Source organism: Astatotilapia calliptera, chromosome 12 (genome assembly GCF_900246225.1).
Source record: "Astatotilapia calliptera chromosome 12, fAstCal1.2, whole genome shotgun sequence".
NCBI classification, from domain to species: Eukaryota; Metazoa; Chordata; class Actinopteri; order Cichliformes; family Cichlidae; genus Astatotilapia; species Astatotilapia calliptera.
Window position 1 is genome coordinate 26,592,869 of NC_039313.1, and position 12,759 is coordinate 26,605,627.

General features: G+C 42.9%; 2 protein-coding genes across 6 annotated transcripts in view; one reads left to right on the plus strand and one right to left on the minus strand.

Annotated features, from left to right (window-relative positions):
• cabin1 (calcineurin binding protein 1) overlaps positions 1-2,219 on the minus strand; it is a 37,862-nt gene extending 35,643 nt beyond the window's left edge. For all 5 annotated transcript variants that reach the window (XM_026186472.1, XM_026186471.1, XM_026186470.1 and 2 more), the window contains exons 1-3: positions 1,559-2,219; positions 1,354-1,446; positions 1,121-1,234 (exon numbers count right to left, since the gene is read on the minus strand). In XM_026186472.1, coding sequence (XP_026042257.1) covers positions 1,121-1,234; positions 1,354-1,446; positions 1,559-1,561 — 210 coding nt within the window. In that variant the 5' untranslated portion in view covers positions 1,562-2,219. The remainder of the gene's footprint in view (positions 1-1,120; positions 1,235-1,353; positions 1,447-1,558) is intronic.
• A 1,935-nt stretch (positions 2,220-4,154) lies between these two features.
• On the plus strand, positions 4,155-7,603 carry LOC113034322 (neurofilament light polypeptide). The gene is made up of 4 exons (XM_026188783.1): positions 4,155-6,106; positions 6,261-6,385; positions 6,505-6,908; positions 7,016-7,603. Exons 1-4 carry the CDS (start codon positions 4,970-4,972, stop codon positions 7,207-7,209), a joined length of 1,860 nt encoding a protein of 619 aa, XP_026044568.1. The 5' UTR covers positions 4,155-4,969; the 3' UTR covers positions 7,210-7,603.
• The last annotated feature ends 5,156 nt before the right edge of the window (positions 7,604-12,759 follow it).

Sequence of the window (12,759 nt, forward strand, 5' to 3'; positions counted from 1 at the left end):
GTTCATAATGACACAAAGTATGAAAATGTATGTCCTGAGAAACACAAATGGAAGAAAATCTGCAACAATGTGTGAAACTTTAAATATCACAGATCACCACTTTAGTCCTCATGATCAAATGAGCCTCCAAGCTGGCTACGTGTGGCGTTTCAGTTTGAATGCTAAATGCACTGCACTGGTCTCATTGCAATTCACAAACATGGGATGCAGGATGAGCTCATCAGGTAGGGTGCTTAGGATGAGTTTCAGAGCTTGAGCCATTTCATTCAGCTCCTGGAATTTTGGCACTTTCCTGTCAATTATCAACTCCTCCATATCATCTGCAGCCATGCAAATTATAGCCTCTTAATAGTTCATTTTTAAGTTTTTCTTTTCCAACATTTTGATAACAGCATCCTGGGTAGGTTCGGGGTCTCCTTCGCTGCCTTTATAAAAGCTGTTGTTAAGGTCTGCGCTGCTGATAAATTGATTTTCTCCAGCTCTTTAAAGAGAAACATCACAGCGTAGAGAGCCAACGGAGCAAGTGAGGCAGCGTCTGCTTCATTCTTTATGTCTCCCGTGGTCATCCTTGACCAAGCGATGGACTTCTGTGCGTGCACACATCCACTGATGCCGGTTTCACCACATTCAATCAGTCATGGAGACTGAGAGAATGGGAACAGACAAGGATCTTGGGTGAGATGGCTGTCAGTGATGAGAATACCGGCGCACTGTTGACTGGATGGTGGAATTATAGAAAAAAATAAATGACCTCTATAGGTAATGCGCTAATTTTAGAACAGCTTTAATTTAAGGAGCGCCACAGTTGTTAGCACTGTTGCCTCACAGCTACTACGTCCTAATTACGAATCCACCATCTGATTGGGGGAAAGCTGTGTTGCGTTTGCATGTTCTCCCCATGTTTTTGTGGGTTCTCTCCAGTTACTCCGGCTTCCTGCCAGAGACCGTCTCAATGTGTTAGCCCTGCGATAGATTGCTGACCTGTTCAGGGTTTACCCTGACTCTCGCCCTGGGATAGCCGGGATAGCCCACCCACCCCCACAACCCTGAAAAGTGTAAAAGAATGGATAGATGGGCTGTTCTGTGCAACCATATTATTAGTTTGTGTTGGTGTGTTTACCTCTTTGAGCAGTGGAGTTTTGAGAAGCTCATGGTAGGCCTTGGCGGACTCCTCAAATTTATCATGTTTCTGCAGATCCAAAGCTTTGTGATATAAAGCGAATGCCTCTGCTTCCTATTGACAGAAACAAACGGGGGAATACAACTGACTTAATGGGATGTACAGAGATGAACGACTGCATCAGCAGATAGAACTAATATTGCTTATTCATCAGCATATAGTATGTAGCCTACTTGAGCCTCTTTTGTCTGACTCTTGCTGTTTCTCAGGGGATCTTGAGACTCGTCTGCAGCTGCCGAAGCAGCATTTAGTGCTGCTATGCGAATCTGTGTAAAAGGGCAGAGAGAAAACGCTTTACCATGCAGTAATCTGTCTTAGGCAAGGGAGTGTGCGCAGTTACAGTGAGGATGTAGCTGACGCTGTGATTCAAGGTCTTACCATTTTAATATTTGAAAAGCAGCTCTTCTGCCTTCACGGTTCGCAGATTTCGTTGAATGCAAGAAAAACAAAAAATACACTGCAAAGCCATTTAGTATGTCCTCTGTGTCTTTTCCATTTACTGTTATCTATTCATTTGAGTGTATGTGAGAGCTTTGGGCGTACACAACCTACAACACAGAAAAGCAATGCGAGCCGGCGTTTCTATCACGCCACGTATTTGCTCTTTAAAGAGGAGATTACGACCACTTGGGACCGACTAGCTCACATTACCGACACGCCATTCAAAACCAAATCTGGTTAACTTAGCTCTCTGTAAACGATATTTCGCTCTTAGCAAATATACAGAACTCTGGAGAGTAGATGCTAAACGTAGCTCACAGTTTCTCCAGCTAGCCGAAATTAGCAGAGACGTTTGTGAGCTAACTGTAGCTTGTGGTCCGCCGGACGACCGTCACTTCCAGAGCTCAGCGACTTACCATTCATTCTAAATTAAACTGCACCTGTAAAGTTTCAGGTACTCGAGCAACATAACAAACCCTGAAAACTCCGCGGCTACGAAGCACGAAGCAATTTAGAAACTTAACCTATACATCATCCTTTGTTGTTGTCAAATATGGATGAGACCCTGAGAATGTTTGCGTCACTGGATGACATTTGCCACCCGCCAATCAGTAACGTGGTCACTGATTGGTCAATACCCAGTGGGCGTACTCTTATGACCAACGATACTGTATGATATTGGGTGACACCGTCTGGGTTCGCTTTATTACTACATCGCCGTACGCCTGCCGGAGGGGCAGCGCGACAAGGCATTTGAAGTGTCGGATATCCTGAGTTCCGACAAGGAAAAGAGCACGCCGACTGAAAGAGCATTTATTACATAGCTACACCTTACCCAAGGAATACACTAAGGTGGCCCAATTGTTGGAATTAAAAAGAATATTGTATATTATCCTAATCTGTGCAACAGAAACCCAACCTGCCAAATGCGTACTCTTGCATAGTGTTATTTTAAACTACATCGGTGACCAATCAGGAACCTCTATATATAAAATTGCAAATTAAAGTTTGGGGCAAAATCAGGTCGGTCAGAGGGATGCGCACTTGTTATTGGTTATATCTTTATTTTCCAAATGTGGATGCTCCGCGAAATAACATTATATCTTTATAATAGTGTCGTGCGTATATTTTAGTGGTTAATTAAAATGGGAAGAAATGATCCTGTTGCTGGTAATTATACTATCATTGATCATCAATCATACTAATTGAATAGACCGGTTTTCTCAGCAAGTAGCCCATTAAAAAGCCCCTCTGCGGTCTTAAAGCCTCACTGGGGCAGCAGGCTATTTAAACAGCACGATGTGCATGAGTGGCTCGTTACAATACCTGTGCCAGCTTCCTAAAAACGAATATGAACTTTTAATATGCAGAGATATGCTTATCCCCTCTTGACCAAAGTTAAAATAACTTCATCAGAAGCTAGGCTAACAGTAGTATCTCAAGTCTGCGCAGAGGTCCATTCGTTAGTGTGTACTAGTGTCATGGTCCACAGTTAGATAGGTAAGCAAGTGCACAGATTTGGTAAAGATAACACCGAGGGATTTGGGAACATCCTATTGCAACAAATACTTTGAGCAGAAAACCAGTAGCCTTGTACCTGTTTGTTTGTACGTTTACTTGTTCTCATCAAAGTCCAAGCTATTAAATCTTCAAACAACTGTGTACAATCAGACAAAAAAATGTCTAAGCAAAATGTTGTGTTTCTCCTGCACCATTCATAACTTATCAATTATGCATTAATAATGGCAACATTCATTAATTAAATATTTTTTCTTGATTTGCGACACTCCAAAACTGTATGTAAACTGCAAAACTAACAGAAATAGACGCAAAGTTTGTAGTAAAATACATAGCCATCTCATATTTTTTTCCAAGTACGTCTTTAGACCGGTTCTGTAGTTCGGCCTGTGCACTATAAAGCTGACTGCCCATGGATGGACGTGCATATGTTCTTGAGAATCCAATTCCCCATATTTACAAGATAAAAATGCAACCGTTTCCTGGAAAGCGTGGATGTTGCAGCATAAGCAGCACGTGTGCATAACATATAAAATGTTGAAACTGAGACATGTTGTTTTATGAAAAATATCGCTTCATTTTGAATGTAACACCAACCACATACAGTCGATGAGTATTATTGAATTAATTTATAATATATATATTTATTCACCAAATATACAGTTCATATTGGCTAAATCAATTCAATTCAATTCAATTCAATTTTATTTATATAGCGCCAAATCACAACAAAAGTCGCCTCAAGGCGCTTCATAGATACAGAGAAAAACCCAACAATCATATGACCCCCTATGAGCAAGCACTTTGGCGACAGTGGGAAGGAAAAACTCCCTTTTAACAGGAAGAAACCTCCGGCAGAACCAGGCTCAGGGAGGGGCGGCCATCTGCTGCGACCGGTTGGGGTGAGAGAAGGAAGACAGGATAAAAGACATGCTGTGGAAGAGAGACAGAGGTTAATAACAAATATGATTCAATGCAGAGAGGTCTATTAACACATAGTGAGTGAGAAAGGTGACTGGAAAGGAAAAACTCAATGCATCATGGGAATCCCCCGGCAGCCTAAATCAGGAGATAACAAGGTGTAAACGTGAACGTTTGTTATACATTAGTGCTTAAATATTTATAACCCTGTTTCCATCATGGGAACTTTCCTCACGTACTAAGAACCATTCGAGTGACTCGGGTTTTTTTTTAAAGGCGTGGATCAGGGTCTAAATGAAGTTCTGGAAATTGAACATTGTGATCAACATTGTGACATGCATGGGAAACAATCAACCACTAGAGGGCAAACTTTTATCTATAATCATGAGAAGATCCAGTGTGTGGGGGTTTCACCCTTTTTTCAGCACCCCAAGATGCTGAGCTGATTACCTTAGCAAACGTTTGCTGTGATAGTTGGATCATAATAGAAATTTCACTGATACCTTTTCAGACACTGCTGACAAATTGTATAAAATTATGCAAAGCAGTGGCTAAAAGATGGTTTCCCCTTTCTTCTGTAGTTTGCACAGATATGTGATTGAGAGAAGAGGTCTTTGTCAGGGTTTCTGATGACGAACTGCAAGAAAACTGCAGCTTCTAGGTGTAACAGTATATCATCTTTGTCCTCACTGACCCTGTGTGTTGCAGTCCCTTGTTGCTCTTTCGTTGCTTCTCCCCCGCCTTCTCCATCCCTACACTCATCCTCACCCACCCCATCTCTTCCTTGGCTGAGACCGGCTGGCTGGCACTATTATCAATTCTTTCTGTCAGCATGCCTGCAACAAAAAAAAAAAAAGAAAAAAAAAAGCTTACGTCACAGTCATTACTGGCCCTATAAAAGTCAGAGTGATGCAGATTCACTGTGCAGTCGGCCCGGCAACATTCACAGACACAGAGCAGCCCGTCTCACTAGTCATGGCTTCCGCAGGCTTTGACCCTTACTTTTCTTCTGCTTACAAGAAGAGGGGAGTTGTGCGCAGCGGAGGATATGGGACTGGTGGAGGGGGAGCAGCTAGGTCTGTCTACTCCACCCACTCTGCCCCAGTAACTTCCTATGCATCTTCACGCAGAAGTTATCCTGCATACGCCCGAGCTACTTCCAGCTACTCCACCATTCTTTCTGCTCCTGTGCTTGCACCTGCTCCTGAGCTACGCCTTGACCAAGCAGCCCAAGTCAGCTCTGAGTTCAAAGCAGTAAGGACCCAGGAGAAGGCTCAGCTGCAAGACCTGAATGACCGCTTTGCAAGCTTTATTGAGAGGGTCCATGAACTTGAGCAGCAGAACAAGTTGCTGGAGACTGAGCTCCTGCTGCTTAGGCAAAGGCAGACGGAGCCATCCAACATTCGGGCCCTGTATGAGCATGAGATCCGCCAGCTCCGCGTAGCTGTGGAAGAGGCCCGCCATGAGAAGCAAGCAGCCCAGGACCACAGGGATCAGATGGAGGATGTGCTGAGGAACCTGCAGAAACAGTATGAGGAGGAAGTGCTTGGCAGAGAGGAGGCCGAGGGCAGGCTCATGGATGCCAGGAAGGGAGCAGATGAAGCCACACTGGGCCAGGCCGAGCTTGAGAAACGAGTCGAGACCCTGCTGGAGGAGCTGACCTTCCTGAAGCGTCTCTGTGAGAGTGAGATTGCGGAGTTGCAGACCCAAATCCAGTACAGCGCAGAGGTGTCAGTGGAGATGGAGGTTGCCAAACCGGACCTGTCTGCTGCCCTCCGTGACATCCGAGTGCAGTACGAGAAGCTGGCACAGCGCAACCTGCAGTCAGCCGAAGAATGGTTCTGCAACAAGATGAATGTCATGACAGTGGGCGCCACTCGCACCACGGAGACTGCACGCAGTGCCAAAGATGAAGTTGGAGAGTACCGCCGGTTGCTTAAAGCCAAAATGCTGGAGATTGATGCCTGCCGCGAGATGAACCAAGCTCTGGAAAACCAACTACAGGAAGTGGAGGAGAAACAGAGTGGTGAGATTGCTGCACTGCAGGTGAGGCACAGAAACAAAGGAAGTGCAGTGACCTCTGTCTCTTTCCTGTGATAAAAAAAAGAAGAAGAAGTGATCCTTTGTTATTTTCTGTTACTCAGAGGAGTCACAGAGCAGATATTTAACTTATGTACATATAACATTTCTCTTTGTACAGGATACAATATGTGAACTGGAAGAAGAGCTGAGGGCAAACAAAAATGACATGGCTCGCTACTTGAAAGATTACCAGGACCTTCTGAATGTGAAGATGGCACTGGATATCGAAATTGCTGCATACAGGTAAGTGTCTTATACATAGTGTCCCACTGTCTTATATACTGGATGGTAATTGTGGAATACACAATAAAATGGGTAATTAGGCATTTCATCTTCTTGTAATGTGTGCTTTATCCTATCAGGAAGCTTCTTGAGGGAGAAGAGAATCGTTTGAATGTGGCAGGACCGATTTCTGTCACTGGGTACTCCCAAGCCATGTTTTCTGCTCCGTCCTATGGAAGAACGCAGATCTCCATGCATTCTCAGCTGAGCTCTGCAGCTCCATACCTGCTGAGCTCCCGCCTGTATACTACATCGCTGCCCACAGAGGAGACAATATCTGCAAGCCAAGCACAGCAGGCAGAGGCTAGCCCTCCCGAAGAGGAGGAAGAAGAGCAGGTGGAAGAGGAAGAGAAAGCTGAAGAAGAAGAAAAGGAGGAAGAAGAGGCAGAGCAGGAGGAAGGGGGGGAAGAAGAGGAGGAGGAGACAGCAGAGAAGGAAGGAGAAGAAGAAGAGGGAGAGAAGGAGGAAGAGGCAGATGCAGAAGGTTAGTGTGGTAAATTTCCATGTATGCCCCTGTGCGTGTCCCTGTGTGTATGTAGTGGGAAACTAATGTGACCTTTTATCTTTCTTCACCTCATTTTCATTGTGAAGAGGCTGAAGCAGAGGATGGAGAAAAAGAAGATGAGGAGGAAGGAGGAGAGGACGGCCAGCCTGAAGATGAGGAAGATGCCGAACAGAAAGAAACAGAGGGCGATGAAGAGGGTGAGAAGGAGGAAGAAACTGTAAAAGAAGAGGAAGCAGAGGCTGAAGAGAAAAATAGGAAAACAACAGATAAAAAAGTCTAACTTTACTCATTTTAAAAACAAAGTGCTAGCCTGTAGCTAAAAGGATGTTCCAAATCCTCTGGTGCTCCTATTTGCTCTGATGTCTCATTCAAACCAAATGAAAATATCTTAAAAAAGTGCTGGTGACCTTCACCTCTGTGTGGTCGACACGAGTGAAAGCTTGTACCTGAAAGCATGTATGCACAGGTACACTCTGCAAAAGATTAAAAAAAAAATGTATTTACAAAGACAGGATGTGTCAGGAGTAGGAATTCTGCTTGGTGGAGAAATGTTTGCTGGTGCTTTACCTTAACCAAAATATGCTTATGTAACTGCCTTGTATGTGCAATAGCCTTCAAGTCCATCGTGTGCTGCATTAAACTCCAATAAAGCCTTGAAGCCTTCTTAACCAGAAGCTATCTCCTGGATTTTCATTTTTCCATACAAAAATAATTTGCAATGGTGTGTTAAATCGAGTCACATTTAGCATAAATAAAACGCATAAAAAGAAAATCATATTCAGTGTCCAAGTCCTGTGACTCACTTGCACATGTCAGGATGGAAATTTTTCCTTCCTAATTAGCCCCTGAGCTTCTTTTTCTTTCATTCAGAGTCTTAAAGCAAAATGCTACTATTGCACTAGAATGTTAATGGAGGTTAATGGAAAAGTACAGAAATGGCAGCCAGAGGGCCTTGCTTCTGTTCACCACGATAAATCAGCTCACAACTGACTGAGAGGAGGAGGGCTGCAGCAAACCAGCACGGTCAGCAAGTCTGGATCATCTTAGGTCTTATTCAGCAAAAAAAAAAAGAAAAAAAACACACACCAGTCCACAATTAAAATGCATGAAAAACAACACACGACACAATAAATTTTCAGTGTATCGGGCAAGCATTAATCTTTTAGCTTTTCAACATGACAAAGCCAATAAAGTCTCCTTAGATTTCCAGTAACTTGTGAAACCAAAGGCTGGTGTTAACGAATTGTGTTAAGCTGGCGTTTTAGGCTTTTTAAGTCAGCAGGTCGTCCGCTGTCCCGTCTGTGTTTGATCAGCGAGCTGACACCGGTGTTTTTTTCCCTGCTGCCTCACCCTCATCCACATCACTGTCCATAAATCAGGGCGCCCTGAAACCTTTATGACTCAGCTAGTCTGCTGCACCAAAGAATCTGGCAAAGTGTCAGCTCATGCAGAACAGCGAGGAGTGGAGGAAAAAGAGAGAGCAATTTCATTATTTCATTAGGGAGAAAGACAGACAGATTGAGGGTGGACTCGGGGGGTGGGGGCATTGGAATAGCTTGCTGCACTAAAACCTTGACAGAGGACAGACTGTCTTTATCCAGCAAATAGGTGGAGGATTTCAGGGCTTCCTTTAGGCATTTGCAGAGATGCAGTTCTTATCACTTAAGTAAACCCCAAACACACACACACACACACAAATGGGACACACAAGTGGTTAGAAGTGCTGCATCATATAATTTTAAGCACATAATGGCCCTTTTAATTCATTCAGCAGATTTCCTACTCAGTGTCGCATGTATAAAGGCAATGCCCTAAACACTGTGCAGTATCTTTTGCCACTCTCTCGCCATCCCCCATGTCCTCAATTTACCTCACTCGTTGCTACACACACCGCCATCCTCCTCGTTATGTTGCTCTTGGTTGCCACAGTAGAGTCGGTCCAGAGGAGCACTCCGTTTAATTATTAGAAATTCCACTTTAGAGTGAATTTGGCTTTGTGTTACACACACCTTTCACCACTCAGACAGAGCAATACAGCAAATGTTTTTTTTACTGGATTAAAAGACCACTAATTACATACCACTGGGTGGATTATAACACACAAACCACGCTGCACATAGAATGCTGAAAAGGGTATAAGGCTCCTCGGAGCAGAAATAGTAAACCACCAGTAGGATGTATTCTCCCACTTGCCTTCCATACAGCTAGGGAGCCTCGCAAGGTTTTGTGCATGTATGTGCCTACAGCTTGTGTGAAGCAGCTCAGGGCACAGTGGGGCACAGATCCCCTGTAAATGCAGCATATCAAAGCAAGGCTGTATTATTTTTTATCACATTTCATCTCTCAGATACTGACTTTCAGCTCGTGTTTCATCTGTCACATTTGGGCTGTGAACGGACTGGTGTATAAATCTTATGGCCCTCTTCCTCTTCTGGGCATAACACTATGTTAGAGGCAGGGAGGCCTATCACCGGGGGCCACCGGAGACCTCCAAGAGTTACATCCCTTTGATGAAAAAAAAAGAGAGAGAGAGAGAGAGAGAGAAAACAAAGAGCTGGAGGTGCAGCAGGAGATATTGACAAAAACCAAGCTAAAAAAAGTGTCAGGATTGTACAGTAAGTGTAAACTCTTGTTTTATGATGTAGATGAAATTAACTGATTCAACTTTGTGTCAGATTTAGAAAGAAATTACTAGTCAATAGATATACATCCACTCCCGTGCAGAGATGGGCAGTAACGCGTTACTTGTAACGCGTTACTGTAATCTGATTACTTTTTTCAAGTAACGAGTAAAGTAAGGGATTACTATTGCAAAATCGGTAATTAGATTACCGTTACTTTCCCGTAGGAACGCTGCGTTACTGCGTTACTAAAACCGTGATTTTTTTTGCGAGAATGTCTCATGACAGTGACGTAAGCAAGTGTGACGTTGGTGACAGCAGCTGTGTGCAGATCAACAATGGATAATATATCGAGTGCGGGAGAGAGTATGAGCGTGCAGCGTTTAAAGTGTGGAAGTACTGACCTTACTTTGAGTTTGATTCCATAAAAAGTGACAAAAACATTAGCGTCCATCGTGCGTGGGAAGAAAACTTCTTTTTACAGCGAAAAAAACCCCTAAACTTCCGAGCAAGCACAGAGTAGCTACGACGTGATGGGAAACTCACAGAGAAACTCGCGCGGATTCTTCAACTGACCGCAGCACACCTGCACCAGGGTAACCTTCCGCCTACCCTGCTCCTGCTTTACAGGTGAAAATAGAGCAAAAGGACCGCTGAGTCTTTGACTTTATTTATTTTCTGCTGTGTTTTACTTGCATCTGTTTGAAAGAGTGAGTGAAAACACAAAAAATATTTTATTTTATGTGCTGGAATGTGTAGAAAATAGGTTTAAATGTTAAACTAATTTATTCAAGTCAGAGAATGTTGCATATAATTAAATGTTTTGCTTGATGCATAAAGTTAAAAGATTAAAACTGATAAAACAAGTTTTAAAAAGAGACTTTTCCATTTGATTACATTTTGTATGATGGATTATGTAGAAAAAGTAGAATTGGGCTGAAAGATCTATCACTTTATCACCTCTTCAGGTTGTAAATCGTGTTTTTAAAAAGTAACTAAGTAACTAAGTAACTAAGTAATTAATTACTTTTGAAAATAAGTAATCAGTAAAGTAACGGGATTACTTTTTTGGGGGAGTAATCAGTAATTAGTTACTGATTACTTTTTTCAAGTAACTTGACCAACACTGCTCCCGTGTAAACACCCTGGATCATTTGACATAGTCAACATTAAAAATTGAATATAGACCTTCTGTTATGATCACTATCATTATAATTTCCAAAGGGTAAAAATCTCAGGAGTAATAGTGGTTTGTAGATTGTTACAAATATCATGAAAGTATCGATAATTTCAATATCAATGCCGATATTGGTATCGGCTCAATACTAGGGTGACTGATACGACCAAAATGTGCAGTCTGGCACAGCACTAATCTACAAAGCAGAATCCCAGCATTACTAATCTTTTGTGGTCTTTTATGGAATATTAATTAAGTTGTTTTGTTAAAACAAAAAGCTGCACTTTGATACACTCTGGTGTACATGCATAAGAAAACATGAGCATGAACTCTTTTTTTTTTAAAAAACACTGCAGGAATGAATGCTTTCCATGTCTTTGGAAAGATGGTGTTTTCACCTTGAAAGCAGCACTTGTCGTCCAGATTATGGGTTTTAAATTGTGGGTGGGCGGGCATGTGCTCCCAGGCTCTGGTCCAGACAGTGATTGTGGTGGCACTGCAGTCTGTCTTTTTCTCTTTTTTTTGGATGGATGTTAAACACGGAAATCTGGATAAGAGTTGCAGCTCCCTCTGCTGATCTGAGAGAATGGTCTAATTAAAAAGCCTGTGTCAAAAGAGCCCTCACGCTGGCCTGGAAGGCAGCAGGCAGAGACCATTTCATTTAAAGAGGTTGCAAACTCCAGTTCTATAAATAGATTCTCATGTGTACATACAGCTTAGCTTCAATTTTCAGATGGCCTCATGCACCCACTTTCAGTGCTACAAAGAATGCTTCAGTGAGTCAGATGGAGACAAATGGGAAAGCCTCAGGGTGCATCCCTTCTCTTGCATCACAACCTGAAAATGAGATGTTAGGCATGTGGATACAAATGTGCTGAAGCTTGCTTGGACTATACCTGTGAAAGTGGAGGGTGTGATCACATATATTGACACTGTATATTTCCTTAAGTCATGTGAGGGCTACATTTATCGTCCTGTGGAAATAACACTGTTTATCTAATTAGGATCTTTGCACAGGAAATGTAGTGACACGTCAGCAGGCTTCAAAAGCATGCAGCAAACATGAGAAACAGAAGCTTTTTTTTTTTTTTTCAAAACTACAAATGTCTCAGAAAAAGAAACAACAGAGAAAGTCAACAGGAGCCGGTGCCCCAGGATGTAGAGTTGTCATGCACTGGCAGGGCATTGACCTATCCTCAAAGAGCTGCTGGACTGAGCAATTACCTGTATCTGCAGCCTGACAGCCAGGTGGATGCCCAACCCCAATTTGCCTTTGGCATCTTGTGGTTCTGGCTGTGGACCTATAAATCCATTAAGCCTTTTTTGTCGACTTGTGTTTCAGGAACTGAACCGCCCTCCCTCAGAGGGGGCAGTGCGACTCTGTGCTCAGATCCCTTCCACTTAGAAGTCTCTGAGGCCTCCGTGCTTTTCTCACATTATACTAGAAAATCAGAATTCACTGAGTTTAGTAATTCCCGACGCTGAGGAAAAGTCAACTCAGGTCAAGCTTTATAACACTTCATACATATGGATGCCCATTGTGCTTCATCTTTGTGCATGCCGCAAAAAACAAAACAAAATGCACACACACGGGCATATGCGTTCAAGCTTTTCCCTGCAGAAAAAAACTCATCAAATGCAGCAGAAAATAACAAGGTGGACGCTGGATTGAGAGCTTATTTATTATTATTTCAGCTGTCTGTCATACTAGATGCACATTCATCTGTCCGACGATACACTGAGAAAGCCCGAGGCAATGTAAACGGATAGTGTATCCCGCAATAAAGACAAAAACATTACTGCTAGCTCTGATTTTTTTTTTATCTACCATATCAGCAGCACATCCTCATCACCAGGACAACTTCTTTGCTTTCATGTAGGAAGCTGAGAACAAACAGTGTTTATGTCCCAGCTGTTGTGGCTCTGAGCTGCTTGTGCAACCTGTTTCCATTTACTTTGCACATGTGCACACGGCTGGATTATAAACTGTTTTATTTCCAGAAAAAGGAGGCTTTATTATCAAAATACTGCA

Coding starts and splice junctions, on each gene's coding strand:
- LOC113034322 (XM_026188783.1), top strand. CDS start 4,970: ATGCAGATTCACTGTGCAGTCGGCCCGGCAACATTCACAGACACAGAG. Junction 6,386..6,504: donor ATCGAAATTGCTGCATACAG/GTAAGTGTCTTA, acceptor TTATCCTATCAG/GAAGCTTCTTGAGGGAGAAG. Junction 6,909..7,015: donor GGAAGAGGCAGATGCAGAAG/GTTAGTGTGGTA, acceptor TTCATTGTGAAG/AGGCTGAAGCAGAGGATGGA.